Genomic DNA, 4,032 nt, shown 5'->3' on the forward strand with positions numbered 1-4,032 from the left:
CCTACAAACCTGAATTGGCCATATTTCACAAAGATTCATATTTTCATTCAGCTCCTTTCAACTACAATCCCTTTGAATCAACTTGGGAGGAAAAACATTATTTGTTCCGGAAGTTGCTTTTGTATACACACTGTTTTATGAGCATCTTAATTCCTGCCTGATGGAAGGATTCAGCCCAAACAATTAGCATAAATTTTAGGAACTCTTTTTTTTTGTCAGCCTCATTCATTCCTAGAGGCTTATGCTTGGCACTCGTTCTTAAAAATAGTTTAATCTCAAGTTTTTCGCCTTAAAGATAAGGTAATACACATGCACACAGAGTATTTTTGAATCAGTAGTTCAAATAATATAAATTACTCTGCCAGGAGTGCAGCTGTTCACAAGGCATGAACAATATTTTTGTAAATCTTTGATTCAAGGCCCTCAGGATCCTGGTAAAGGGATACAGATACTGAGCCAAATCAAATGGTAATGTTTGTTGAAATCGATCATGAGAAGCCATTTGATATAGCCTTCATACATTCACCATAAAATAGACCAGTTTGGTTGATTTGTACCACCCTAATGCAAAACATACGGTTCCTCAAACCTGTTCAGAGTTGATTTACCAAACCACACATTAGAGTAGAGCCCATTTCCCCCTTAAAATCATTAAGGTGACAGTAGATGCTTATTCCGTGACATCCACCCTTTTAAAGCATCTTAAAACTGAATCAAAGGCCACAACAGCTCTTAAAGTTCATCCACATCTCCATCTTTAAAGACTTCTTATTCCCTCCCCCTGGCTGTCCACTCTCCGACCATCCAGAAGAGAGAAAGAGAAAAAAAAACATTATGAATGAACACTCATCTTCACATGACACAGTAAGGCTCACGGGGTAGTTGAGGTGGAGTTCTACAGCAGGGAGGCAGGTGGGCCAGAAGGCCCTTCTTCAGGTCCTTGTTGAGGAAAAAGCAGATGATGGGGTTCACGCCCGCTTGGGCGAAACTCATCCACACTGTGGTGGAAAGATACCGGTGTGGGATGGTGCACGCCTTCACAAACACCCGCCAGTAACAGGCCACAATGTACGGGGACCAGAGCACCAGAAAGAACAAGGTGATGACATAGAACATCCTGCCAAGCTGCTTCTCGGCCTTAAACTCCTCCATGCCTAGCAGGCGTCTGTTCTGGTTGTGCAAGTTCTGCCTGATGCCCAATAAAGTAGGAGGCATTGGGCCACGGCCGAACCCTGCTATCCAGTTTGCGGCCGCCTGTCCTGTGGCTCCAGGTCCGTGAAAGGTCCAGTTTTGGCTGATGGCTGGAACCATCTGGACCGGCTTCATCTTTCGGTGCTTGTATTCGAACAGCAGGAGCTTCATGTAGACCACGTGTGTAGCCAGGATTAGCACAGCAAGCATCAGCATGAAGCCTAGAGTGTCATTGGCCTTGAAGTAGCGATGTTCAAAGATGCACTGGTCCTCCTCGCGGATAAACTTGTAGGTGCCAACGTCAAAGACGGGTGGGAATGCCATGGCGACTGACAGCGTCCAGACCATACATACCACCGCAACGCAGGTCCAGAAGGTCATTCGCTTGGAGTAGAAGCGGTGGTGGGCGATGGCCATGTAGCGTGTGACACTAATGCAGAACAGCATGAAGGCAGCATGGAAGCAAAAAAGGACGGCCATGAAGGCCACCACCTTGCAGCTGAGCACACTGTAAGTCCAGGCCGAGCCGTTCTTGATGGACACCAGGACAAAGGGAAAGCAGACCGCAGAGCGGATGGTGTCGGCGAGGCAGAGGTCCAGAAGAAAGTAGTAGGGTGCCTTGTGTAGGGCTCTGTCCCTTAACACCAGCAGGGATACCACTAAGTTGCCCACCAGGCTGATGCAGATGATCAGCCCCAGAAGGACAAGTTTCACATAGGTAGACACGGCCGAAGAGGGTGCTCCACCCATCACGCCACCTGTATTGGACACCACGGCCGCCAAGGGGTTCCCAGGCCCATCGCTGCTTGCGTTTCCGTTGGCCATACCCTTTTCTGCTCAAATCGCACACCTCCTCCTTCAACTCCTCCTTTACCCCCGCTTCCTCCACTCCCTCCTCCACCTCCGCCTCCTCCGGCTGAGCTGTCGTCCGTCCTCGTGGTTGCCTTTCGTTGTCGTCTCAAATGGAAGGAGAGAAGCTTGATCTGCATTGCCCCATTTTTGTACAGTTCTCTTTGGAGCGTCCCTTCAAATGTGCCACCTCTTCTGGCCTCCACACCTATGGATAGAGAACAAAACATTTGTAACTCTTGTTTTCTCACACAAACAAATGCTGGTCTATATAGGCCACAAACACTACTGACTTTTGGGGAAAATATAGCATTTTTGTAATTCCTGAGAGAAAGATTTTTAGGTCAAGAGGAGTGAGATAGCATAAAGTAATATTGATGCTGGAACGAGAGAGCTTTTTCTCAGTACCACTACAGCATATTTTAAGTATTGCTTTACCTTGCAAATAAAAATATATGTAGTTGTTGGAGTACTGAGGAGACCACACAAATACAACAGCAGCATACTACTGGTGCCGAATAAAAACAGTAATTCTAGAACTACTAAATTCATAATTAGGCAAAAACTGCAAAGTAGACTTTAAAAAGCATAACAATCAATAAAGATAATCTGGGTTTATTTACAATGTGTGGAAACACACTGGTGGTCAAATGTATAGGAAAAATACTGGAAAATTCAGTATTTTTTTCCTGGAAAAACTATTATTCACATTAACATTCTGTTATTTGTACCAGAAATGTTCAGGTTTCAAACTACGCTAATGCTAGTTGACCATTATCCCCAAAGTAAAAGATGAGACAAATAGCAATGTGCTTTTTTGTATCTTTTTTTTCTTCGTCTAAATTTGCTGATTTATTGCTGTTTACAGGACTTGTCAGTATGTTTACAAGCACTTTAAAGGCCTGCATTTTAGTCAGAAAGAAATAATAATGGGTTGTTAACACAAAAAGCGGAATGGAAAATAACACTGAGTCTGGAGAAATTTGTAACAGTTAAAACATATTTTAACATGTTTTAACACAGTGACTTAAAAACATGCCGCACTTGCGCCAGACGCTGAAAAAGAAGCAAGACATCGTGCAACAGTCACAAGACTAACATGTAGCCCATGTTTAAATTGAAAAAAAAAAAAACAGAAAAAAAGCTTTGATTCAGCGGAAATTGTACCAAGTCCAAATTTGACATAGATAATGTGGTTGTGTTGCTCAGCGTTGTGCACAATCTGCATATGCTACTAAAGAGCGTTGGCGCATTTATTTGGTTTCACATTGTGTCAAAATGATAAAGAATGCGCCTCGGATATGCAAAAATCTGCTGCAGTGTGATTCTTAACTTTCCATGTAAACATACAGAAACAGATGTGATTTCTTAAGACAACCATGTAGTATCTGTTAGGTAATAGCTACAGTTTGTTTGATAAATAATCATTCTATTATGTCAATTAATTTACATCTCTAACTAGATTGTACATGCATTAAACATTTTTTCAATAATATTAAATAGTAATGATAAATGAAAATCAAGGAAAGCACATTTTCATGTTTCCATTCTTAAATAATAATATTTCAAATAGAGTATGTTACATCAACTAAAAAGTTATCTCTAAAGTTAAAATTCTTTAAACAATAAATATAATCTTCTTCCTAATCAGGAGTGCTTACACCAAATGTAAAATACTAAAAAAAGAGCAACAGAAAGAATAGAAAAAAGGGCACTTTACACCAAAGAAGGTATTTTGTGTCCACCATCAGTAAACAGATCAATCAATAGTTTGCTGAATGGGATAATCAGGGCTCCGGTAAGCATCTGTTGTAACATGCTGAGGAACATCTTCTGCTTCCCCAAAGATGCCGAGCAGATCAGCTGTTTCCATCACACACTACATGGCATGACAGCAACTAGTCTTTCATGGTAATTACCTCATTGTTGCTAGGCTACAGCAGATCACTTTTTATGTGTTGAATATAGGCATGTGGACCGGGATGCGGGGGC

General features: G+C 42.0%; 1 protein-coding gene across 1 annotated transcript in view; it reads right to left on the minus strand.

The window, feature by feature from the left end:
* Positions 1–8: 8 nt before the first annotated feature.
* LOC107678674 (probable G-protein coupled receptor 173) overlaps positions 9–4,032 on the minus strand; it is an 8,061-nt gene continuing 4,037 nt past the window's right edge. Inside the window, exon 2 of the mRNA XM_016474039.1 lies at positions 9–2,248. Within this exon, the coding sequence (XP_016329525.1) occupies positions 853–2,016 (1,164 nt within the window). The 5' untranslated portion in view covers positions 2,017–2,248 and the 3' untranslated portion in view covers positions 9–852. The remainder of the gene's footprint in view (positions 2,249–4,032) is intronic.

This window comes from Sinocyclocheilus anshuiensis, unplaced genomic scaffold, assembly GCF_001515605.1.
Source record: "Sinocyclocheilus anshuiensis isolate Anshui unplaced genomic scaffold, SAMN03320099.WGS_v1.1 scaffold13, whole genome shotgun sequence".
NCBI lineage: Eukaryota > Metazoa > Chordata > Actinopteri > Cypriniformes > Cyprinidae > Sinocyclocheilus > Sinocyclocheilus anshuiensis.